The sequence below is a fragment of the Apus apus genome, chromosome 20 (assembly GCF_020740795.1).
Source record: "Apus apus isolate bApuApu2 chromosome 20, bApuApu2.pri.cur, whole genome shotgun sequence".
NCBI lineage: Eukaryota > Metazoa > Chordata > Aves > Apodiformes > Apodidae > Apus > Apus apus.
Window position 1 is genome coordinate 3,613,130 of NC_067301.1, and position 26,837 is coordinate 3,639,966.

General features: G+C 40.1%; 1 protein-coding gene across 6 annotated transcripts in view; it reads right to left on the reverse strand.

The window, feature by feature from the left end:
- The window catches only part of RERE (arginine-glutamic acid dipeptide repeats), a 216,681-nt gene that overhangs the window by 60,628 nt on the left and 129,216 nt on the right, over positions 1-26,837 (reverse strand). For all 6 annotated transcript variants that reach the window (XM_051637085.1, XM_051637084.1, XM_051637082.1 and 3 more), the window contains 2 exons: positions 26,133-26,232; positions 14,751-14,849 (listed from right to left, as the gene is read on the reverse strand). In XM_051637085.1, the coding sequence (XP_051493045.1) occupies positions 14,751-14,849; positions 26,133-26,232 (199 nt within the window). The remainder of the gene's footprint in view (positions 1-14,750; positions 14,850-26,132; positions 26,233-26,837) is intronic.

Sequence of the window (26,837 nt, forward strand, 5' to 3'; positions counted from 1 at the left end):
CCACGACAGACCTTTTGCTGACAGACATAAGGGTCCTCCACCCTGTGCAGGCAGGACGGGCAGATCCAGATCTGTGCCACACTCCAGCTGCTCCAAAGCCTCCCTGAGACATTTGTTCTTTCCTGAGCTTCAGAAAACAACACATTGCTCATGCTCATAAACAAGGTTTCACACAGGGAGTCCAAGATTATCCCCAGCCGTGGCTGCAAACCTTAAAACCCACCTAACTGGAGTCTGCCCTCATTGGCAAAAAAGTACTTTCTATTTATAGAATATGATGTGAAGATTATTGTCTTCTGTAATAAACAGTTTCTCAGTGTTGCAAACAAAGCTACAATTTTTTTAGTGTGTTTTTACAGAAATGATCTTTTAAAGATGCATTTGATGAGTTAAAGAGAACAAAGGCCTGGCACATTTGTGACCCAGAGAAACAAAGCAACATGCTGCTGCCAAGAGACAACAGAAAGCCTTTGATTATACTTCAGCTTGCCTTTTTTCTGTACACAAAGAGATTCATTTCTGATTGTTACTTTAAACGGCTGCTAAAATGCTAATATACAAAAAGCCTTCTTATACATCAAAACTAAAGATCAAGTAAAAAGTTGGACAATCTGTTCTTTCTCAAGGACATACTTCCTCTCCCTCAGAACATCTGAAAGGATCTCCCTTTCATACAGGTAAGCAGTAAAAATTCAGGACTTAACCTGCAAACTTCAAGCTAGAAAAGCCCCACATTTTGCTTTTCATTTCTCAAACTCATGCTCACATAGACTTGGTAAAAATAAATTTTAAAAAATTTAATAGTTCCAACTGTTAGTTTTGTTTTTTAACGGGATGAAACTTGTCAATGTACAGAATCCAAAAGCAGAGGTAAGAACACACATAAGCAGCATATGACATTTGAACAAAACCAGAAAAGCAGCACTTGGGGAACATAAATAATGCCCTACAAAGCACTGGTTCTCATGAACCAGTTTGGAATATTAACCTTTCTCTTCCTCACATACTCTGAACCTCAAATACCTGTACCAACAGCTGCAATGCCAGTCCATTCTTCAAGTGATGAATATTCCCTTGAATAATGCCAACACCAGAATGTCTGTCATCTTCCACAGGGCTGAAGAAATTCCTTACGTTTCCTCACCTTTTCTGGGCAGAAACAAGTCTCCTTCTCAATTTCCTTCTGCTCATACTGTTTTTTTAACACCAGGATTTTCAGTCCACTTGCAGTCCCACAGGGAACACCCCTCTGCCCACCAACACAAAGCAGATCTCCATTAAATCATCAAAACTAAAATGCCCATCCTGGGCAATGACACGGACGGGTGAACACGGATACACACCAGCCCCCAACTCCTGAGCTGGAGTTCAGCAAGACCAGACCACCAGGCTAATAACATGAGGGTTAACAAAATAAGCTTTCACTTGAGCTCTTTCCTTAAATGTCAGAACATTTCCATTTTCTCCATCTTTTTCACCAGAATTTCCTCTTGTGACACAGCTCTGAGAGTTCTGAAACTGCATGTCCGTTTACTCAAGTTTACCACTATTATGCAAGCCTGAAGTTGTTCTGTTTTGTTGTGACATTTTTTATCCTTTCAGTCAATTTGCAACACTAAGCACAAAAAAAACACCACTCAGGCTGCCTGAAATCTTTCAAGAGTCAAACACAGCATTTCTAGTGGAAGTTCCCTCTTGCAGAAATACTGTTCCATTGGGATTTCAACCATTATTGTCAATTATTCTGGAGACTATTTCTCCTTCAGTGACTTTATGCAAATGAGAGAAGGAAACAAATAAAAGCACTTCAAGAGCTTCCTACTTTAGAGCAATAAACAAATCCAAGAATAATGAGACAAAATGGTGGCAAGAATCCCCAAGGAAATCATACATATAGAGAGGCAAGTGTTTCTGTAGGTGATTTCAGCAAGGAAAGAATTAAACAGCAAGGCTGCTCATGGCACCAGTGCTCAGGTTTGAGTTCAAGCATTAAGATACTAATTCCAGTTTGTGGCCCTTACTAAAGTGACATAAGACAACCTCTGCAAACTTCCTAAATTTCTCTCAGGAAAATCTGCCAGTGACTGCAGTGTCCTGAAGAGATACCTGGGAACACAAACCTGGATATAAGAAATACTAGTGATGGCAAAATCATATGCCAGGCTCAGAGAATCAGATGACCCATAAGTTCCCTTTTGTGTCAGGGGCTCTGAATAAAAACATCCACTGAGGGGTTAATGGTGCCGAATTGTGCCTCACAAACAAGAGAGGAAAGAAAAAATATAACTGAAAATGAAGGAGCAGAAATGCAGCTGGTAACAACTGAACACTGGCAAAGGACACTTGAAAGGGAGGTGGGGGGAAGTGTTGCTGAGATGTTGGCATTACCTCCCCAGACACGTAGAACTGGACAACATCTTCTGGAACAGATAAATGAAATATGCACCCTAATAAAACAGAGGTGCCCTCTTTTGCCTTCCCCAATTTGTAACAAATGGAATGTTTTGAGTGTTTGAAGTTATTCCAATGCCGTGGAGGGTAATACGCTGTGATGCTTATTTATTAGCTCCTCTAAATGCATAAGCCCCTGTCTGATCAATCTCCCCATGTAGCCTAAAAGCTATATAAATCTGAGCAGATACTGTGAAAGGGGTAGGGGGGGGAGAGGGGGAAAGGGAAGAGAGGAACAAAAGAATAAGAAAAAACATGGTGGATCATGCACAAGTGGAGAGAGGAACAAGCGAGGTATCAAGAGGCCAGTAAAAGCTGATGCAAAACCACAAAGCCAGAAGCTACATGCACGTCGAGTCTTTACCACAACATATTCAAAACCACAAGGCACATGAAAGTACAAAAGCAGCACTGGGCAAGGAGCACAAAGTAGTAAGTTTTAAATGCACTGATCAACACAACACATCTCTTACACAACAGTTAAACAGAGAGGAAGGAAGAGAAAACCCAACCACAGGCTCGTTGAAGTGAGCCCCTGCAGAAGCACAGCCAGGATTTATTTCCAAGCTGCACAGGGACTGCTGGGTTGGGCTTCATCTGTGTCAACTACCTACACTTTTTAAAAGGTTAAAACCAAAGTTACTCAGCTACTATGAAATGGAAAACAGTATTCTCCTGAGCTGGCATTACCACAATCACATCTAAGCTTCCTTCCTCATGGAAAGAAACTCCTCACATTTGCCATGTAAGCAAGATGGAGCCAGACCCAGAAATCAAACCTTCTCATCTCTGGCTGACTTCCTCAGCACCAGCAGGTACCAAGTCACTGTCTGGATCTAGTCCTTATTTGCTGTCAACTCCTTTTTATGGCAGTATAATCATTAGCCTTGCTGGCACTGCTACCCTTGTAACTAATTAGGAATCTTGGATGGATGCAGAAAACGATTAATATTTAGTCACTACGCATATAGCACAGAAGCAACCTATTATCAAGTAAGTGACACCTCCAAAAACTTAAATTAACTAATGGCTCCCATAGTGGATTCAGAGCCACAAACAGAATGGCAAGTGATTTAAGTAACAAAGCTGAGCAACTGGTGATGGATCACAGTTTTTTCACTCGCCCTGTTACAGCCTGTAATAGAACAAATGATCATTTTTCAGCCTAATTGAATGTGGCCGCCCCACTTGTGCAGAAAAGGAGACAAAGCTCTATAATTTGCTTCATTAAAATGCATTTTTCTGTCATCAGAAAGATGACAAAAAATTGGTGCTGTTGATAGGGAAGATTAGAAAAAAAAAATTACCACGCAAACAGATCTCACACGACATGCATTCTGGAATTCCTGCTGCTTGTGCCAGGAAGAGAAGCCCTCAGTGCTAAAGCACACAGAGCATCCATATAGTGACAGCAACCAAGGTTTCTTAAGTAAGAATTATGTTACTATTCCAATTTGAAGCAGCACTTTGTCTTTTTCTGCTGCCATGGCCACTGGGCCACACTAAATAATTCTCAGATAATCTGTCAGGCAGAAGCACAGAGAAGCTGATGATATTTGAAAAGCTTCAATAAATTATTTCTTTTTTTCATATCTATTAGAAAAATCTAAAAGCTCTTTAAGAAGTGCAGGAGCACCAGAATAGAGAACTTTGCTTGCCCCACCAGGCAGGGACTGAGCTCCATCCTGTTTTCTGACTAAAATACTCACTCGTTTCCAGCTCTGCTCGTTCTTCAACCTCTCTGACCTCCACCCTTCACCCTCAGGATTCCCCTTATTTAGCCTGAGCTGACACCCTTGATGTTCAAACAGAAGGACAGACATGCCTCCTAAGACAGAGATCCAAACTATCAGTAGGAAAAAAAACTTGAAGGGAAAAAAAAAAAATAAATCAAGTATCTTCTTGCCAAGACTGTGATCTGCCTCTGCACCTGCTTTGTTTTATGGGGCTTTTTTTGGTCTTTTTTTTTTTTAAGCAAATCTTGCTAGGAACAGTAAATTGCTATTTCCCATGGCTAGAGAGCAAACAACTCTCTCAACACTAAATATGATCTGCTATTCTCAAGCATCCATTCTTGGGCTCCATGCATTTAATAAAGTAATTCCAACATAAGTATTGCAAAATGAAACACTTTTACCTGTATCAACTTAGACTAAGCCAAAATTACTTGGAAAGATGCTGGAGATTTTTATCACACACTTAACATGGAAAAATATCAAAGCACTTCATTATTTATTATAATTGCACTTATAGGTCCTAAGGAAGTAAGGATCCTGTAGACTAATTTGAATTTCTTAATACCTGAAAGACAGATAAACTCAACTGAACTACTGCAAACATTTGAAATCAAACCAAGAACCTCTGGTTGTTGCTATTAAACCAGTCACTCCACCTTTCCCATTAGAAAAGGTGAACCTAAAATTAAAACATATTATGCAGGGCATTTCCAAAACAAACAAATCTTCTGAAAATAGAGAGCTAAGCAACTTTTCTTATATTTCATAGAATCATGGAATGGTTTGGGTTGGAAGGGGCCTTAAAGATCATCCAGTTCTGACCCCCTGCATGGGCAGGGACACCTCCCACCAGCCCAGGTTGCTCCAAGCCCCATCCAACCTGCCCTTCAACACTGCCAGGGATGGGGCAGCCACAGCTTCCCTGGGCAACCTGGGCCAGGCTCTCACCACCCTCACAGCAAAGAATTTCCTCCTCATGTCCAACTTAAATCTCTCCTCTTCCAGTTTTAATCCATTCCCCCTTGTCCTCTCACTACAAGCCATTGTAAAAAGCCCCCCCCAGCTTTCTTGTAGGCCCCATGCATCTATTAATTATATTTATTAATATATATATTAATATAGTGATTATATAGAAAATATAACATTGTTTTGTAAAGCATAGGAGATATCATACAGTCCTAGACGTTGGGGTGTTGGGATAATGTGTATCAAGGAGCATGAGCCCAGAAATCCAAGGTCATTTATTCCATTATTTTCCATTCAGAATGGGAAGCAAACTGTGAAACCTATCTTATTACAACTGTCAGTATTTTAAAAGTCAACCATACTATTAAGAACATGGATTATCTTTTTAAAAAATATCAGAATTTGGGAATTCATTTATGTACAAAGAAATGCAGAGCAAATAGGTCAGGGGAAACAACCCTTCCCTCTCAAATAAAACAGAGATACAGGGCAAAGCAAGTTTTATCATTATCACAAGAGATAAATTCTTACAGTCTCCCCCCCTTGCTGTGGCAAAACCATCAACCCTGGAAAGTCCCAGAATCTAGATGATCCCTGCACTCTTCTAGTGCTCCTACTGTTGCACGGTCAGGACTCAATTTCCTTTTGGAGCAGAACAGGACATTGGATGCTGCTATATTTAAACCAGATTCCGGATCTCTTAGCAGATAAAATGTGAATAAAAGGTCAGAGCACTGAAGACAGTAACTGTGCCAGTGACCAGAAGATCATCTGATGGGGAGAAGGAAAAAGCCAGGAGGTCCATGCAGCATGTTAGCACCCCTGGTTTGTTTTCTTCCCCTGCACAGCTCCTGCTTCTATACAGAGAACTTGGGAGATATACATGAACATTCTGATTCCAGCCCTGTTGCTAAGGAACTACCAAGGATGGCTTTTTTGGCCCTCTTCATTTATAAAATAACCACTTTGCCCTATGGGAGAAGAAATGCAATTTCTCAAGTCCCCCAGTGCCTTGTTCTCATTTTTAAATGAACACAGAAAGATGATGGAGAACACCAGGAAGTGTGAGTGATCTCCATTTTTAAGATGCCCTTGAAAATGAGATGAAAAACATGGTTTCAACAAGCAACTGCTGTCGTGTTTATTAATCTTTCAAGCAGCAGCTTCTTTCCCCTTGGCAACAGTGAACTATGTGCTTCTGTCTCTCCATTACAAACCTTCTTCTAGAAAACAAAACAAAACACCAGCTTCTGAAAGCAGAAACTACAAATGATTTAGTTTGTACTGGAGTTAAACTTGGAGTTTAGAGCTGAGCTTCCTGTCCCTGCACAGAAATAGCCTCCTAAGCTGTGTGGCAACTGGCCAGTGTAAATATTTGTTGTATTATTTTTTGGGGGATCAGCAATATGGTAAGTGCTTAATAGATAAAACTATTTCACATGAAGGCAGAAAGATGATGAATCAAGAAACATACGGTGGTTAAACAAAGCAAATAAAATTATATTGTTAAGAACAGAGTAACTTATCTGGCAGCTGTGGAAAGATCAAGAATAGCACAAGCAGTGAAATCACCCATTTTGAAGCCAAGGTCAGTGACAGGATTTATAGATTTATCCCTGAAGGCAGCCTTTGCTGAACATGAAATGCTGAAATCATTATTATTTTTTTAAATCTACCCCCCCACACACGTCCCATTTAGGCTCTCTCATTTGCTGGAGGCTTTTAAAATTCATTCCTTTTCACAGCTGGTTAAACAATGGAATCTTTCTGCAAACTAAAAGGACAAAATTGATTGCCCTACACCAACTTTTCTGCACGTATAATTGATTTTTAATTCACTGCCTTATTTCCAAAAGGACTTGACAATAAACTCAGTGCTGGATGTGCAGTATTGATCCCTCTAAACAAGGACTTGGATCAAAGACTAATGTAAGTTAATCACAACCACAAAGATTGTTATCTTTTGTCTAGAAACCTGTGTTTAAACTAAATTCACCTTTTATAGCTGTATTACACCTTGTATTTTCTAGCTGGACTGCATCTTATTATTTTGTTTACCCATTAATAGCTCAGTAACTGTAATTTTATGCAACTTTTAAATAATAACTTTCTCCCTCCAAGCAGAACAATTTCATCCTTCATTGGTTACCTTTTATTGTGATGGTTCTTTTACACTCTATGCACTTAGAATAAGCTAGAGACAAGACTGTACATTCCCACTATTAATCTTTGAATCTTATTTCTGCATCAACTAAAGGTCCTAGCAGAACAGGACACTTTGGTGCTTGGTGGGGGGTGGTTTTTTTGTTTGTTTTCAATGCTAAGTTGATTTTCAACTGTTCCTGATTTACACACTTGCAAATGACATCAGATGGCTTGATTGTTAAAGTCCAGAAAATGGTAATTTAGTAGGGACTCCCTATGATGTTGTAATGTTTGCTTTTTGTGGATAAAAAATTAAACCTGAGCAATAACTGGTATCTTAACCTTCTAAGGCCACTCACTTACTCAAAACCCACCCTGCAATGCCAACCTCCTTGATGATTCCCTGCCCCCAACTATTCCAGAGGCTCTGTTTCAATTTTGCTATGAATTACATTTTCTATAGCTGCCATATAAACAGTAAATAAAATTCATGGTATTTTTGCCCCAGTAAGCAGCTCTGTCTTCCAGCATATCTGAAAAGCCTGGCTTCAAAGGACTGAGCAATGAAAACAATGTTTTCACGAGCAGATTCTCCACAAAGGGCAGATGAGAGACATTTGAAGATGATTCTAGGCAAAGAAGCCAAGCAAATAAGTACATGTCTTTTGCATAAGTAATTTCTTGACCAGCTACACTGGATTACAAATACCTGCAAACATGTTAGGAAATCAGTTTGCTGTATCTTGTCATTTTTGGCAGAAGACTCTCCACTGGTATTTTATGACAAATGAGCTTTAAACTGAAGCCAGGTGTGGATATTTTAAAATTTATGAACTTGTAAATCCATGTACATGGCCAATTATGGTTTATCACCAGCAAGGATTAACTTTCCCTGCACATAGATTTAAGAAGTTGTTTGGATCTAGGCTGTTTACCTCAACTACTCTACATCAAAAGCAGTGTAAAATATTTAAAGGGCAGAATATTTAATGATAAAAGCTCGTTGTCAAGGATGTCACGGTGTGTCATCAGCAGCTCTGCATGGAGATGTACAAGTGAAAAAAACCCCTTATTCCTAAGGCTCACTTGGCAATTTCTTTTTAAGAACTTAACATCTCTGAAAAGGTGGAACCAAGTGTAGAAGGAGGAAGTGCCCAAGAAATACTGCAGAACTACTATTTGACCCGGATTCTCTAACTTCAGACAGCACAGCACTGAATTTCCAAGGTGGTTCAATGAGCCCTGACAGTGTTTTCCATAACCAACATCTGAATGCTAACTAGGGGCAGAATTCCATGCAGCAGAAGCATCCTTGTGCAACAAACTGCAACACAGCAGCAGTGAACTCTGCCTTCAGCTAGCATGCATAAGTAAACAGAATTAATAATTACCCAAGTGTGGACGGGTGACTTAATCTGTTTCGATTAGATGAAGCTCAGCCTGAGGCCTTTGTGTTATTTAAAATGTGTTCATCATGTTTAATTAAAAAGCTAATAATCTAGAGGTTCTTTTACTTCTGATTTGTATTTCTCTCTTCTGTAAGCTGTATTGATTTTGTTAGTACTTTTGATAAAAAGACAGGAAAAAAGCTCATTCTGAATAAAGAGACAAAAATGTAAGATCAAATCAGCAGGAGTGATGTGTGAAGAACAGACTTTTTCCTCCACCATTTCCAACAGATGAGGCATTGAAATGGAAACAATTTCATTAAATTAACAAAACTTACTATGAACATTGTACCCTTTGTAAATGGCAGCCACTTGACAGGTTATTTATCTGAAATGGAAGGGTCTGCAATAAGCTCAGTTTTGGACCCGCAGCAAGTGTAGAGTCAGAACTGTACTGAATATCACTGAAAATATCAAAGCCATTTTGCAGAGACTGTGTCCCAGGATGGGTGGAAATTCACAAAGGACCATTTTTCTTGTGCAGTATTTCCACCAAAACCACGCCAGGAAACACGAGTGTTCAATTTAACCTCAACTGAAAGAAGCTAATGATGCTGGTTCCATATTTGGAACCTGTGGAAAGCAAAGCACCAGGTCAAGCAGAGTTTCAGGTTTGTTGTCCTTACTCCTCACAGAAACACAGAAGCTGAGTCTGCATGTTTCAAAATAAAATTTCAATGTCAGATTCAAAATGCTTCCAACTGGAGAAGAACTGACCAGCCCCATTCCATCCTTTCTGATTGCTTGCATCAAAAATGCCTGTACTCTGTCATAGATTAAAAGAGACATTTTTAGAGGTGACCATGAGATGCAGAGCAAAACTCACTTCTCTTTCACTCTGACAATCCCTTGCTGAATTGGAGTGAAACATCTTTGTTTTCTCAGTGCTGAAAGTTAAGACAAATATTACTTGCACCTTGTCTGTAATACCACCTACCGTTGCCCACAGAATGAGAAAACAGTGATACAGGGACTGGGTGCCACCACTGCATGCTTAGAAAGTGCTTAAACATGGCATTATAGATGGCAATTGCTCAACACATTTGTCCACATAAGTAAATTCATGAGCATTACATGAGAAACCACCCTCCCTCACCAAATCATTGTTGGAAATGGAGTTTATCAGGTGTAGCAAAAGCCTTTATAAACAGGAAACAGCTGCTGCTTGAGCTGGAGATGCATCAGTAAAGAAGTTTCTTCAGCCTCTATTATTAGGCAGTGTGGAAGACTGGTTTTCAGTTTGCCTCTGAATTTACATACTGGAATAAAAAAGGTTTAAAAATAGCCATAGGTTTAGAAACACAAGGGAGACAGCAAACCTCTGTCTTCGTATTTACAGAGCCTTCCACTTAATTCAATCACTAGCAAATTTTATCCTCTGTTTAATTTGATCTAAATCTCTGCAACTACATCATCAGTAACAAAAATAACACAACTTCCATCTTTATTTTAATCAGTTCTGACTACTGCAAAGCAGCTCTTAAATGACAGTTTGGTCACAGGCAACAAAGCTGTTTTATTTAAGAAGAAAAGCTCTCCTTTGGACAACAGGGAGTCCACAAAGAACTTTAGAAGCTTTCTAAATAAATTTTCAATAAATTTGAGTAATTCACCCAATGTTGTACAACAAACACTACTGAATACTAGAGATCTGTGCTGGACACAGCAGTGCTATCATGTGCACAACAAATCAACTACATCACCCAGCATGGGGGAAATGGGATCTGTTCTCCCAGTCCTACCACCTTAGATCATCTTCCCTGCACAAGAACTTTTCTGACCCTCATCTTAAAAATCTGCCAGAAAATTAATAACAGAAGAGGGAGTGTGACTTTTTGGGGGGGTCCAGAGGCATGGCAAGGTGCAGAATATGATTATAGGATAGGAAAGGCAGGAATGGAAACATGATCTCAACATGATTTCAATGGGTTACATGTTACAAACTTCTCAGCTAAGGAGGTCACCTAACCAAAGCTTTGTACCTGATGTGGCATCTGCTTGTTTATACAAGTAGGAAAAATTCAGTGAGTAGATATTTGCTGGCCCACAAGCTGTGACTAATTCTAAATCCAGGACAAATAGGGACATGGTTTGAACCTGGGTCTTCCACTTCCCTCAGAATTCTCTCTCCTGGGTTACCAGCCAGCCACAATACTAAAGGCTTCCTCCTGCTGATCACCTGCCATCATGAGATAGGCGGGGACACTTAATAAGGTTCTCACTGAAATTAAATTGTTTGGGCCAGACTTCAAGTTTGCTGTCTGAAAAATACTTTGTTTTGCAGTTCCTATGCAGCTCTGTCTCCCTCTGTATCAGGCAGGAAGTTTTCCTGAGGCTCACTGAGGCAAAACCAAGGAAACTTCCCTTGCAAGCCTCAGAAACGCTCAGAAGTGCAGTACAGCTGCTTTAATCTGGAGTTTTCTACAAACCGCCAGGGCCAAACAGGCTATGAAGTTCTGCAGGTGGAGCTTTGGTGTCTATAAATAAGAGCACAGTTTGCTCTTTGGCTCTGCTGAGGCTGGAGGGCTGCCAAGTGTTTCTGGAAACTTGGACGGAACAGAACAAGAACAAATATGATAAAATGAGCCGAGACTGACAATGATTTATAGAGTCAATTATCATTATTCTGCAATGACAGAGTTTGCACTTTTGGAGTAATGTTTCACTCCTCAATAAACTTTGCTTTTCCTCATTCCTAAGTCTATCCTCGATCACTTCACATGGATCCCTCATCAAAAACCCCAGAGCTGCAGCAGCTCTGGCATCCACAGCACAGAGAATGGAAAAAAAACAGGAGAATGAAAAGATCTACACAGAAAAATGAGCTACTGGCCCAGTATAACTTCATCATGAATGTGGGAAAGAAGGTTTGCAGAGAAAACAGAGGTTAAAACAATAGGAACACAAGCTTCCTAAGCACAGAGCAGAGCACTTGAAGTATTTGTTCCGACAGGCAGTTCCCTAAACAAAACTCCCTGTTATGACAAGATAACTGTAAATCTTATCAGGAAACTGTGTTTTAGGCTTTTTACTCATCCTCTCCTTCCTTTGCTGTCGGTGTTAGCACATGATTCTCTTTCACTCGAGGCCTTCAGGCAGTCTCCTCACTACACACAAAGGCTCTTTGTTGGATTTCAGAATAAACCTGCTTTAATACAGGGTTATGTGGCCTTGTCTACCCCTAATCTAGTGCTTGCAAAAAGGTTTACATGAGGACAGAGCAAGCACACATAATTCACTGCAGTAACTCCCTGAAAGACTTACAGAGAAACTGGAGCTTAAAAAAAAGCCTCTCCAGCCATTGTCTGAATAATTAAAAAATGCTAAGAGACCAAGAAAGTTGCACCCATTATTGATCAGTTCTGTTTTACAGCACAGTTGCAACTTCATTAGCAGCTTAACAAGACCACTTGTTTTAATTTTTATTTACTACTTTCAATACTTTACCAATTAACTAGCTTAAAAATTCCTGCATTCAAAGGACAAACAAAGAGCAACAAACTTCTCTTGCAAGTTTTCCATGAGCAATGCTGTCTGCACCATGAGAAGCTGAACTTCTATCCCTGCTTATTCCAATATGGTACATGAGAGAGAAGAGGCTTTTCCACAGTGGAAGGAAAAAACCATAAGCCAGTCTGAAGTTCTTCTGTGACAAATGTTTGATCATAACCAACTTCCAGTCATCTGATTTTCTATTTCAGTGCACGCTGCAGCCCAATTATTGAGCTAAGAAACATAATATTTTTCCATTTTCACAAAGCCAGACACACCTGGTCAGCTTGCTGAAGAGGTGCTGTCATTTTACACGTTACATTTCACATAAATCTATTCTGTTCAGCACTATTAACATCAGCATTAGAATGCAAAATATTTTTAGGATGTGATCCAAGGGAACTTGTTCAGCATTCCTCCTGGGTACTGAAAACACACGAGTTTCACTTTTTTTTAACACTCAAGTACTTGTGTGCCAGCTTAAGCTGCAAGGTATGACAAAGGGCTGTAACGCCAGAAAATGCATCTTGTGTTGAATGCAGTATTTAAGAATCTGTTTGTTTACGAGGTGTCAGCAGATTAAGAATCTGCCATTTGCTCCCAACTTCACATGATTTATTCTGGGTTTTACAACCCGACAGAAAACTGTTGAGTAAGCACAGTTGCATCCTATCACACAGATACAAATCAAGCCAGCAGAAACCTCACAATTGCAGCAATTAAGCTGCAGAAAGAACCACAAGATGATTCTCCCCCTTTACTTGTCTCTCATGAGACCCCACCTGGAGAACTGTGTCCAATTGTGGAGCTCCCAACACAGAACATGGAGCTCCTGGAGAAAGTCCAGAGGAGGCCACAAAGATGATCAGAAGGCTGGAGCAGTTCTGCTCTGGAGACAGGCTGGGAGAGTTGGGGTGTTCAGCCTGGAGAAGAGAAGGCTCCAGGGAGACCTTAGAGCACCTTCCAGTGCCTGAAGGGGCTCCAGGAAAGCTGGGGAGGGACTTGGGACAAGGGCAGGGAGGGAGAGGACAAGGGGGAATGGATCAAAACTGGAAGAGGGGAGATGTAGGTGAGATACTGGGAGGCAATTCTTCAGGATGAGGGTGGTGAGACACTGGAACACATTGTCCAGAGGAGCTGTGGAAACCCCTTCCCTGGAAGTGCTCAGGGGCAGGTTGGATGGCGCTTGGAGCAACCTGGTCTGGTGGGAGGTGTCCCTGCCCATGCAGAGGGGCTGCAATTAGACAATCTTTAAGGTCCCTTCCAACCCAAACCAGTCTGTGATTCTGTGATTCTAATTCTCACACAGATAGCATCTCCCCCAATTCTGGAAAAATACCTAAAAACAAACGTGGTCCACTGGAGTGTGAAGTGCTTTCCTAGCAGCACAACCCCTCTGATAACCAGAGTTTTTATGAAGGCATCTTTCTTGGGTCAAAACTCCTTTTCCCACTAATCAGACAGCAGAGCAGTACCTTTTAGCAGGCTAACAACATCAGTAACATTTCAATCCAAAGCCATATGCACCAAAAACCTCAACCTCTGTCCAAAGGAAAGAATGTCACGTTTCCATGTTCCTTCCCTCCTGCAACACAACCCCAAAAGCTAGAAAAACAACCAGCACAAGCTGAAATTGCAGCCCTAAGGAAGAACCAGCACTGTAACTACTGACTTGTGCCAGCTGATAAGCCTTAAAAGTGCACCAGGATGTTAAACTGTATGAGTCCAAATCCCTGAGTGATTCCGGGTCCATGCTTGTAAGGACACAATCCTGTATCTTTCCTGCATGCCTCAAAATCATCACATCCATACGTTACTTTGGGAGCTACGTATTAGATAAATGCCCTCTTTTCAGTACAGTTTTGGAGCCTGCCAATTTTTACATTTTTTAAAGTAAATGTGGATGGCACAGCTAAATTCCAGCTCTCAGATAATCTGGTTTTGTCTCCTCTTCATCAAAGACTCATCCATCAAGAACTATGCCAAGTAAATACTTTCTAATATTCAGCGTGAGGGGAAGAAGGGACTTACTCTCAAACACAGCTTAGGAGAAACACTGATATCCAACTTCCCCTCAGCCAACTTGAGCTGACCCTGTAAGCATGCTCCAATACCAGCAGGAAAATAAAAATCAAGGACAATTCTTTGTATGCCTTTTACATCTCGTCTTAATCCAATTAACAAATGTGACCAGCCTTCCAGGAGGTGAAAGTGAGATTTACAGTCCAGAAACTTTGTAGCTGTTCATTCACCCTACAGCATCCTCTCTAAAACAGTCACTTCATCTTCTCCTCTCTTATTCTAATAGAAGGGTCTTTTCCCCAATCTAATAGAGTTCTTCATATCAAACCAGGGCCTGTGACCTCAAAATTGTGTAAAAATTTATCCTGTGCAGCAAATCATTTGCCCCTCTTCTTTCCCACACAGAAATAACCTCTTTAGAAACACAAAAGAAAAAAGCAAGAGAAGCAATGAGATCTAGAAGACTCAAGGGAATAATTAATTTCCCTACCACTTCATCTTCAGTCCAACACTTCTCAATCAGTTTTGGCACAGGTTTCTTCACCAAGCGCTGCAGGGCTTTTCCAGCATCATAGTTACTTTCATGTAGCTAAAAAATAAAGAAGACAAATAGATCATTCAGTGGAATTAGCAGTGACCTGATATTGGAGAAAAACCACTCAAGGGGGCCACATGAGATGTGCTGTACCTCATTATTTTCACTGTTGATATATGAAGTGAAATTTAAACAACCTGAAGGCTAAATGAGGTTTTATTAGTAGAAGAAACAGCATTGAAACAAGTTTTTCCTCTTCCTTCCTGAACTCCCCCAGTGTCTAAGCCCACAGAGCACTAAAAGTTTTTTTTTGTTAACTTTAAAAAAATATTTTCTTACATTAGAAATTACAAGGAAAAGGTTTAAAGCTCCAATAAAATCTTTTCCAAAAGGAGTTGCATTTCATGCAGCGTGTCTTGTTCAGATTAGTAAAACCAACTAGAAAAATGAAGATACAGGAGGGACTACAAGCCAGGGGATGTCAAATTTAGCCATCCAGAAAATTGTCTTTATTTTTATTGCATTGCAAAGATCACCATGTTGTTTGAAAACAAGTATGGAAAAAGAACAAAATCTCTACAGATAGCTACAGGAGTACAGAAAGCAACTAGGAATGTCTAAGCTGACATGAATGTTTCAGCTGGTCACAGCCTACAGTGCATCTTATTTTCTACCATAAATTTGGCATCTCTAAGATCAAAGCTGTCTGAAGTAGACAGCAGACATTTAAATCAGGGTGAGGTAGAAAAACAACCACACTGGAAAAGAAACACTCAACAAGGAACCCATGAGAATCACCATCTCTTGGCTCTTGATAGATGACATTTAGCACAGAGCAGATTTATAGCCTGCCCTATCTTCAAAGTACAGTGGGATTTTAAGAACTGAAGGACTAGTCAGAAGCCTGCTCTATGACTACTGAAAATGATCTAAAGGAAAAAGAAATATTGCTGGGAGGACAAAAACTGAATTAGCTTCCTACACCCAAAAGGGAGAACAATTTGCATTTAAGCCTCCCTACACAGACAGGTGCTAAACAAACCAAAGCTTCAAAGCTACTTATTAACATGACAGACCTTCAAAAGTTTCTTTACAATAGGGACAACCAAAATATGATTCTGTACAGTGATTACCTCCTGCTTTTCCTTCCTACCCTGAATTTATCCCAAGCCATCTGCATCCCACCCTCTAGAGGCATCCATGCTGCTAGACCTAAGCTTCATCACTCTCAGAAAAGGTTTTAACAAGTACTATAGTTCTTGATCTTCTCCCAGGATGGGTGAACTGTAGAGGGATCAAAATACAATTACTGAACAGTGACAAGACATTAAATACTTTGTCACTGCTAACATGAAGTAATATAACAAAACCTAATTTCAAGAGGAAAAAAGTTTCTCATTTTTCTTATGCCAAAAGGCTCAAGTTTTAGAACAGAATCCTGCTTCAAATAAAGATGGCAAGATTACCTTCCTATTGCTGCTCACTTCAGCTATTTATATCTCTCAGCCAATTCATTAGGACCAAATATATACCTCTGACAATGGTCAGACCCCTTCTACCCCAGGGCCACCTCCTGACAATCCTGCCTGCTCCTTATATTGCTTCTTTTGTCTGGTCTTTTCTTAGCTCAGCCTATAAGCTCTTTGGTGCAGACCAATGCCCTGCATTCATCCTGCAGCCAGTACCAGGATTCAGAGACTTTTAAAAGCTGTAAGTAAATTACTCAAATTTGCTTCTGTTAAGTCAGTCTAAGTGATTTCTACTGAGAAATAAAGGCAGACAACTGAATCAAGATAGAAGGGAAGGGGGGGAAAAATATCTGGCCCTATAGAATTTTTTTTAGGGAGATTATAATACAATTCCATTTCCCCTGAAAGCAGAGAAATGTGTGCAGGTCTCCCTGTAAATAATCTCTCTACAAAAGGTTCATGCACTGACTTTTGAAAGCCACCAACCAACTTACAGAAGGAAGAAAGTCAAATGGCAGCTTAGATTGCTGTGATGACATTTACAGCAAAATACAGATGTGTCCATAATGTATGATTGTGTATTATAAACATATATATACAATGCACTTATTTAAGCTGAAACACTGTTGAATCTAGGTTTGAGAGGGGACAAACCCACTGTAAGAAAGCCAGCATGGCTCCAGAGCCACAATCCTTCTGCAAATGACAGGGCAGAACATTCCACAAGCCCACAAGAGCTGCAGCAGAACCTGCCAAAGGCTGAGGAGTGGAAAGCAAAGCTCTGCCCTCTGTACTGGACTCGTGCAGCTGGGAGAAGAAATCACATCTGTAAGACCTGGCACCAAGCAGTCTTCACTCTCACTTCCTGTCTTCTGCCAGCTCAGGTTTTAAATAGCTTGTGCATCTGTAAGTACACTGTTTTCTTACAAAACAGGTCTCACTTTTTCAATAAAAACAACACCATAAATGGAGAGGGAATGCCACGGAACAAGAAGTGCCCATTTCACACCAGGCACTGACACGTCATGAAATGGTGGATCTGAGGTACCACGAGCCATGCCATCCCATCTTCTCACCCATTTTATCAGCATCTGAGTTTCCTGGTCATGAATGCCACAGCTTGTGACAGTCTAGAATGCCAGTCAATCTGTAATACAAAGCAGACTAACAAATACTTTCTTTTCTTTAGTAAAGAAAAAGTCCATGCACATGAACCTCAATGTATTAAAAATAACAGATAATCTGGTGATGAAAACCTCAGATCTGAAAAATGACTTGCTGATGATTTCAGCAATAGTTCAGAAAACCATTTGCTGATGAAATCTCAGTTCCATATAATCTTGAGCCTCCTTAGTAACTCCTGAAGACTTGAGCTTCCAGAAAGAACTTCAATCCACAATTGTTACTAAATGCCACAAAAAGGTGGTCTGAGGTCCAAACCCACGGAGGAGTGGTTACCTATGAAAGCAGAAGTGCAGAGTCCTCAGATAATTAGGCCACTCAAAAGTCACAGGGCATACCTCCTGCTGACAGGGACAAACATGTCAGCAGATGTGTTAAAGAAGGAATTAGTATGTTATGGGTTGCACTTCACACAAATTGGCTCAAACACAGTATCTGTAGGAAGAGACCTTGAACTTGATGAAAGTGCTTTTTCACCTCTACCAAGTTATTGGGGCATTCAAAATTTATTTAGACTTGAGGGACTTTTAAAGAAAGCAAAGTACTTCTAAAAATAAAAGGTCACTGCTGGCCAAAGATCACTACCTGCAACATGTTTTTAGAGCAAACACTGATGTTCCCTTCACTGGCAGCCTGTAGATTTTTTCCTTTTCCTTACCAACAACTAAAATAACAATAGCATACAGGGTGTTACTGCAGTTAAATTAGTACTTGGCCAATATAATGGGAACATGAAAGAAAACTAAAGCCAGAGTGGTTTTCTCTTCATTTTTCAGCTTTCTCTATGGCACCTACAGGGAAGTTAGATACTCTCTGCAACAATTATAACGGTATGTACCTTTGCAGAACAACAATAGAAAACAATGCTTCAGCTTCAAAAAACAGCCCATTTCCTCCCCACCCCTCATCTTCAGCTATCTGATCTCTGCAAGATCTGCTGGGAGATGGACCAACAGCCCCAAGCTGTCAGCAGCCCTCACACTGCCCTGTCAGAAGCTGCAGTGCCTCAGACCACTTTGTCAAAACTGTTGCTTTCAAACCTGGTTCCCTGGGTGAAATTTCCTAATGTACAACAGAAGGATGGCTTGTACATCTGCTTCTGCTGTGTCAGAGTCAGCTGACAGGGCTGCACCCCTACACCTGCAAAATGCTGATTTCTGTCCAGCTTCCACCAGCCACATGCTAAATGATAAGAGCAGGAGGCCAGACTGGCCAAGCCAGTGCCCAGAGCCAACACCCAAACACCACCACTGACTTGAAACCTGAACTTGTTTTCTCAAGGCTCCTGTGGTATGTAATGCCTACTTCAAGGCATGAAAATCAGATGTTGTCTTTTCTACTGGGTACACATTAATTTTTCTCCTCCTTTGCACTCCAGCATTAGGAACAGATCCACCTTCCAGAATAAAGGCCTGTTTGTTTTGCCAGCTCACCATGCAAACGGTTTTTTCTGTACGTGCCACTACCTAAATGACTTTTCACTTTAGAAAATCTGACAACATTGAACAGAATAGTGCTTCTGTTCCTTTTCCCTCTTAGCTCCCTCTGAAAACATGCAGTAATGCCAATGCCTCTTTGTAAAGTTGGAGGGCATCTTTATTTTGCCTCAAGGACAACACGTGGTTTTCCCTGGCAGCTCTGTTGCCCAAGCAGTTCAATCAGACAAGCTCAGAAAGAGTGGACTGGTCTAACAGGCAACTGCTCTGGTTACTGAAAATAGAAGAGTTCACAGCCCATCAGGACTGTCCCAAATCAACAATTAAAAATATGAGCATTATCTTTTGACCAAGTAATTACATTAATAGCAACCACAAAACCCGTAAGAACAGAAGTAAAAGAAGAGTCACGTAACAGAAAAGCCAAACATGAACACAAGAGAACTGACGTAAGTTTAGATTCTGCTGGAAAATGTTACTTTAGTAAGAGGGGGCTGGGGAGGGAGCTTTTATAAGTGCCAGGAGCAGGATAATTCAGCAAAAAGGAAAAATATTTATTTCTTTATAAGTGTCAGAGTTGAATTTACTTGTTTCAATCTGGCTTATTAATTCTCAGCTTATTACTTTCAGTGATTTAATATATAAAAGCACTTTATTGGCAAGCAACTCAAACGTATAAATAATAGCTAATGATGACTGCCTAAGGTTTCATTAACTTCTGGTTGAACTTCTCAAGGTATTGCTATAAACACTACATTACTATCCTGTCATCTAGAGAATCCCCATTTTTAGCATTAGCTCTGCAATCTCAATTTTGAACCACTGGGACATTATGTGTGAATACAACTACAACAAAGGGAATCAACACAAATGTACTTACACTTTTAAAAAGAAAACAGAGCAACCTCTGCATCACAGGACAGGATTTTAGATTAAAGAAAAATTCCAAACGTGCACGTGTCCAAAAACCTCATTTATATTACAATAGCCATTAAACAAGGCTAGATCACAGCAGCCTTATTACCATAAAGTCTGCACATTACCACAAGGTTTCAGGTTTCCACTACAGCTTCTCAGCAGAGCTGCCATTTTCTGTCTGCGTGATGTTGCAAATAAATTCTTCTTTTGGCATGGCTCAGCTGTCAGGCACCTCTGTTGTGTAATGAACCCATGAATTATATCTTGCAGCTCTGACATCTCTGGTCTTGCTCATCAAAATATTGTTCTTCAATTGTAATTTATAACTTAATTTAAATGTCCCTTTTACTGTGACCTTTTTAGATCAGAACGGCATTGCATCTGGCAGCTTCTACTTCAGCAAGGCATCCTTTTGCAATTACAGTCATTATGATCCCTGTTGAAAAGCCCATCTGAGTTAGGCTGCATTCATGCTACAATATTAAATAATTGCACTCCATTAAGAACACTGTTAGATTTCAGAGGCTTTTTCTCCAAGGAAAAATTGCTGCTACACAGTGATAAAGTAGCACTGAACTGCTTTGAAATCGACCCAGAAAAGCCAATGAATGCAGAAGGGATGGTGTGGCCAGAAGACACTTCAGTGGGGATACAGTCATGTATCCTGATAGGGGAGCACTGCAATTCAGGAGTTCATAGAGTGGTTTGGGTTGGGAGGGACCTTAAAGATCATCTAGATCCTACCTCCCTGCATGGGCAGGGACACCTCCCACCTGGAGTCCCCTCCAGGGACACCTGGAGCTCTCCAGGTTCGAGTGCTGGCTCCTCCAGCACAAATCACACCACTTGTCAGGGCACAAAGATACAAACATGCCATAAATACCACCAATATTGCAAGAGCATTTTAATACTCAAGTAATACAGATGAGCCAAAAGACATTCTCCACTGCCAGCAACCAAGATACTGCAGTGGAACTGTAAAACAGCGGAATTTGTGCACAGACAATATTTACAGAACATCCTTATTTAAGCACCAGTCATTGTAATCTGTGCAGGCTTAAGAACATTGTCATTCTTAATGAGGGATTTGCTCCTCTCACAATGGTCAAGGTACCCAATACCTCAGTAAAACTGTAGTGTGTTTAAGAAGGTAGAAAATAAAGAGCAGAAAGAAGGAAAGAGACAACAAGGAAAATGAAAAACAGAATGACTGCCAGGCAGCTTGAGTAGCGAGGTCTTTTAGGGTAATTACTCTAATCCAAGCACCTAATTTAATAAAAATATTTAATTCAGGCCACTTCTTTCAGTCACAGAGCTGACAAATTTCAGTTTGATGCAGATACTCTTCATAGCAACAGACCATCCTTCTCTACTATCAAATGGAATATGCTCCATAAATGTATCTCATTAGGAGAAACAGCAAAATCTGCTTTCAAATTTGCACCATCCTTCAAAGTGCTTATCCTCTAAAATGGCAAGATTTTTTATCAACAGTGTCTGATACCCAGCAAGACACTAGGCCCAAAAGCCCTTTAATTCCAGGAATTTCCTTTCCCCCTCCTCTTAGAAATGTTACCTCCTCCTCACTGGCTGCAACACACTAAATCTGGATCAGAGAAAAAAAAAACATACTGCCCTTGCCCTCTCAGACAATGAAATGACTTTGCTGAGCTCCCTCTGCTGCCCAAGGACAATGGAACCTTGAACCCAAACTAGCCACAAAAAGACTCTGCCCAACAATCTTTTTTTACCAACATTCTGTCACAGCTAACTGGGAAATTTTGATTTGTAACGAGTTGACACAGCTTGGCCTGCAACAGCATTTGAAACTAACTAGAAGAGAAGGTGACAGAAATCAGTAAGATACTACACGAGAAAATTACCACTAGATCTGCCTTTTTAAATATTTGATTTGTGGGATCTGACAGCTTGAATATAGAAATCAGTCCTCAATGTGCTGGAAAAAAATAAATTAAAAAAATTTAACTTCCATCTCTTTCCCCCACTTCTAATCTATCTTAAGCTTCTAAATAACCAATTGCTACACTAAGATGATAACAACAGTGAGCAAAAAGCCAGATGCTTGTGTGACACCCACTCCTCACACCCTGGCACTGCCCAACTGCTCAAGATCCAGCTGCAAACCACAGGACAGCAGAGGGAGCTCCCTGTGCTACCTGGTTTGGTGGGGTCAACACAACAGGCATGGCTAGTGTTCTTTAAGCATCCAGGACAAGAACTTGCCAATACCTGCCAAACTTGCAACAGCATTTTAAAAAACCCATTTTCTTTTTCCTTGGTCTTTTTTTTTTTTTTTTCAAAATACTCCAAATTATTTTTTAAAAATAGCCATGGCAGTCACTCTTGGCCCTTTTTATCAGTCCATTTCAACAGTTTCTGACTCATCTTACAAATAACGTGCTGAAGTTTTTCCCCTCAGAGCAAGGATAAGGATGAATGAAAAATCTAAAGTGGCTAAAACTGCCTTATGCACTCGAAGTGGCTTCATCTTCCAACACGCCCTGGCAGAGAGTGATGGCCCCTGAAGTGCTGTGCTACCTCATTTGAACCATGAGAGTAGCTGTTAATTAAGATTCATCCAAAAGGAAAACTAGTAATAATAAGAAATGCTAACATATATTTAAATAATTTCTTATGCTTTCAACCTTGTCTGTAGTTAATGAACAAGAAAATCTGGTCTAAGGGCAAGTTAAAACAGGGAGTAATTTGTCTGGATGACATCTTACTTAGAACTGAATTTCCTTAAGCTGATATTACACTGTCATGTTTGTCACTCATAGTGACATGTTCCCATGCAATAAAGTGTTAGGAGAAGTCAGAACAATGCTACTAGTAAAGACATTTATACAATATTAGCATATGATTGTTTTGTCTTCCTTGCATGTAGCAGTACACCAGCTTTGGTGGTGTTTTCTTCCCACATGAGGACGGAGTTGCTGGCTCTTTGATTTCCTCAGCAAAAATAACACACAGACCAATAGGATGAAAACCTCTGAGATTCACCCTTGCATGCTAAGCTTGCACACTGTCACTTCCAGTTTCTTTTCCAGGGTCTGCTGGTTTTTATAACTGATGCTCACACTTACTCTTGAATCAGAACAGTGGGTATGGCAGGACACTGGGAAGGAATTGTTAATCTGGAACTTCTTAAATACTGAGAATGAAGAAGTAATTTAACTCTTGCTTGACCTGGATTCCCTGAGAAAAGGACTGCAGAAACTCTGAACAGCAGGCACAGGTCAAAAGCAGCAAAGGGGAAGAGAGGTTATGAGTTTCTGGCTTTGCATTAGTACAGAGCACAAAAAGGATCTTAAAGCAGATCTGATACTAAATCAGAGCTCTGAAGGACAAAGAAATCGGAGGAAGGAGGAGAGGAAACTACACCAAGATTTATCTCAACTCGTATTCCACAGTAATTGCCAGCAGGAGCTACTATACTTATGTTTAATATTCACCATATTAATGTTCTTTCCATGGACTGCCAGATCTAGGGCATCAGCTTCTACAAGGGAGAAACCTCCTCAGTTGTGCTAACTCAACCATTCCCTAGCTGCCCTACACATGTGAAATGATGTTCCTTGACAACACCCCACAAGTGGCACATGGTTTGTTTTGGAAAATTAACAGAGCCACAACAACACCACGATGGAGGTCACGTTAAAGCTTGCATAACCAGACTACTGTCAAAAGGCCATCCACAAAGCCTTTGCAGATCCTTAGTAAATCTAGAACAATCATGCCACAATCCTCCTGTACAACCCTGACAGTAGCCAAAGTTGTGAGGGTGGGAGAAGAAAAGGAAGAAAAACACTGAGGAAAACACCTGTGAAAACAATAAATTTTTTCCTATGAAGACATACTAACAGAACATTGGCTTGTGTGTATGTAGCAAGCTATGTAACAAGTTTCCATAAGGTCCTTCTGATTATCATGCTTAAAGAACTACCACTGTGATACAAGTCCATGTAAATACTTGTTTTCCATTGCCATTTTCATTTGAAAATTAGAACTCCTTCCCATGTTCCCCATGAGCACTACAGATGGCCCAGGTTACCCACCAACTGCACATGTTACAGAAGAAATTTATCCACAAGTAAAACCCATTAGCACCACAACTGGCCACTTTAAAAAAAAACAACCCAACACTTGCACAAGACTTTTCTTCCTTCTCTGGAGGAGAACAAATGGTGTGTCAGATGCTTTCCCACACTGAACGTGCCATTAGAGTGGGTGATGCACTTGCAAATAGAATGCTAAGCAAAATAAGGTAACTGAACTAGCCTGGCTTTGAAAGGAGTTAATCCTAAGGTTTTCAATTGATTTCCAAATTTCAATAAGCTTGGAACAAATAAAATAAATTAAAAAATGAAAAAAAAACCCCACAACTGGTTGATTTAAGTCCTGGCTCTCCTGCATGATTTTCTTACTAAGGTTCTCCACCAAAACAGTGTTTTGAGGGGCTTTTTGATGGTATTCTGATTATTAAAACTCAATGCTTCCCCACATTCAAAGCCTAAAGGCACTAAAAAGACAGTGTATTCATTATAAAACTTTCACACCAGCCATGTTGGCTCTCAGGATGCAATAATCTTGTCCACAGTGACCCTAAACAAAGTCCAGGAGTAACTCAAATCACAATTTCCATTTCCCTTTTCACTGATTAGGAAGAGTTCTGCCTTGAAGCCACATGGTTCTCTAGCTCAAAAGATATGAGGAACTGGGTAGGTATGAAAAAAAAAAAAAAAAAAAAAAAAAAGAAAGTGTTTCCATCCCCTAACATTTCACCAATAAAAATGGCTTCATGCCTTATTGTCAGTTATGAAACTGGAAGAATAAAGCTGCACTGAATATGCCTGTTTTCGTTTTACATGACCGATATTTTAAAGGTCTCACGCATCAAACAATCTTTGCTCATGAATATTTAAAAAAGCACAAAAAGCAGCTCATTTCAGCAAGCCAGCCAAATTCTGCTCTCTGGTTCTATGGCAGAGGAACAGAAAAGCTCCTCTCCACCTAAAAATACTGTGGTGAAAGACCTCCAGAACTAGAACATCCTCCTCAGCACGACAGCAAACACTCACGAGGAGGGCAGCAAACTCCAAATGCCAACTTTATTTCCTTCCTAAGGGTTACAATGAAATATGTGAGATCAAATCCCAATAGCCAAACAAAGGAGTTAAAATTTACCTGGAACATTAAGTGAATAATCATTTCAATGAGTTGATAATATATGTTGTATTGTCCCTTCCATGATCTTCATTTCTATCTGGTATAATTAACAATAAATCATTCTGGGGGCTATAGCATCTGTTATTACATAAATAAAACCCTAGCAAAGGAGCTTGTCAAGACTGATTTATATGAAGTACTGCTCTGAAGTTTATTGGATTTCCATAATAAGAAATCATACCATACCAATTTTTTTTAACATTCATCTTCTGGGTCATACACGGTAATTTCTAAAGAAAACCACAACTTAGAGCAGGGTAAGATTTGCACAAATTATTTATCAGATAAATCTGACAGGTTTTAGATAGATAATGAACAGAAAGATTAAAAAGGCACCGTTTTGTCAGGACAACAAATTAACTATCTAAGCATTTTTAGGTTAGTCAAGAAAGTAGGTTCCTTAAGATATCCCATGTGACACAACACCCATAAGAAAACACATTTCTAGCAAAAGTCAAAACAAACAAGGAAAGAATCTTCACTGGCTTCTAAAAATTGTGACCAACAGTAATAGTCCACAGAGTAGATTTTTGAAGCATGAATAAATCAAACATCACCTAAGCTTAAAGACTGCTCAAGAGCCATTAGGTCACCAAAGGTAAGTCCTACTGTTGTATACTATGATGTTGAGGGGAAGGGGAAGTCATGACAATAGCAGTCAAAAATAGTGAACGCCAAGAAAATTCCTAAGAGGTCACTAAACATCTGAGGGCATTACCTATTTTCCTTCTAGGTAATAAGTAGCTGGACTGAATGACAAGACCAATAGCCAGGTCAGGTGTCAGCTGGATAAGTAACAACTCCAGCTGGTGTACTTGATCTGAGCAGCTTCCATACAGAACATTCACTGATTGTCATCTTAAAGTCACCACCCTAAAGTTGATCCCTGAAGATCTTTTGGTTACGTTTTTGAAAACTAGCTGGCATTTGAGAGGAAGTTATGTTATCCTGGGCTACTATCTCACCCATATTGTGATCCCAAAAATCTATTTCACTTGCTAAATATTTGATGCCCTATATGGTTTAAGTAGTCCAGAAATGAATGGAAGGATGTTCTTCCATACCTTGTTCTGTGTACTTACTGTATTGAGTGCATTAAGTGTAGTGTCATCACGGGAGGCTGCAACACAACCATCTTCTGTGGATCCTCCATCACACATGCCTGCAAAAGCTGCCATGCTCCTTCACAGTTGGAGGGGAAAAAAGTTTAAGTTATTCAGCTGCTCCATACACACATCATGCAATACACAAACAGTATATTTACACCTTAGCTACACAAACTGCAAGGCCTTGTAATACTGTGGAAACAAGTAACACAAACACTGCTGTTTGTTATGCAAACCTGAGTCACCTCAGCATATGGAATAATTAATTCAAAACTAAAATCCTGTCTAAGTGGATTTTATCAATTAAAAATCTGCACTGCAGTAGAACCAAAGCCTGATCAGGATTATGGAAGATATAACCTCCAGACATGAGATGAGAGTGTCACCAGAGACAGCAAACCTGTTGTTGTCATCTTGGTTTCAATATGTTAGAAAACTGACTTAAATTGCAGATTCCCCACATCTCTGAATTCTTGCAAATTACAAGTAATTTACTCATACTCTGAATTATTATGAGGCCCACTAGTGCTTCTGATTAATCTACCAGGCATGCCAAAGATTTATATGAAGCTGAAATGCCAACTAGAGCTCATTCAAAAAAACCTGTAGGTTCTGAAGGAAACCAACACAGTAACTCAGAGCAGTCACTCCCCTTCTTCCATGGTACACAAACCATGCTCT